This window comes from Fulmarus glacialis, unplaced genomic scaffold (genome assembly GCF_000690835.1).
Source record: "Fulmarus glacialis isolate BGI_N327 unplaced genomic scaffold, ASM69083v1 scaffold36332, whole genome shotgun sequence".
NCBI classification, from domain to species: domain Eukaryota; kingdom Metazoa; phylum Chordata; class Aves; order Procellariiformes; family Procellariidae; genus Fulmarus; species Fulmarus glacialis.
In genome coordinates, this window is record NW_009197813.1 from 48,653 (window position 1) to 48,912 (window position 260).

A 260-nucleotide genomic window follows, 5' to 3' on the forward strand; every position below is an offset into this window, starting at 1 on the left:
GGGGGCACAAAGCCGGCCGACGCCCCCGCCACCCCCTCGCCGGGGTCGCGCTGCAGCCGGGTGCTGTGGTCCAGGTCTCCGTGGGCAAAGGCGATGAGCCACCAGACCATGCCGAAGAGCAGCCAGCTGCAGAGGAAGGACATGGTGAAGATGAGCAGCGTGTGGGGCCACTTGAGGTCCACCAGGGTGGTGAAGACATCCTGGAGGAAGCGTCCCTGCTCCCGGATGTTTTTATGGGCCACGTTGCAGGCACCGTTCTT

The 260-nt window shown here is 65.4% G+C and overlaps 1 protein-coding gene across 1 annotated transcript in view; it reads right to left on the bottom strand.

The window, feature by feature from the left end:
* KCNJ11 (potassium inwardly-rectifying channel, subfamily J, member 11) overlaps positions 1-257 on the bottom strand; it is a gene marked incomplete at its 5' end in the record, with an annotated part of 1,094 nt that extends 837 nt beyond the window's left edge. Inside the window, one exon of the mRNA XM_009572687.1 lies at positions 9-257. Coding sequence (XP_009570982.1) covers positions 9-257 — 249 coding nt within the window. The remainder of the gene's footprint in view (positions 1-8) is intronic.
* Positions 258-260: the final 3 nt, after the last annotated feature.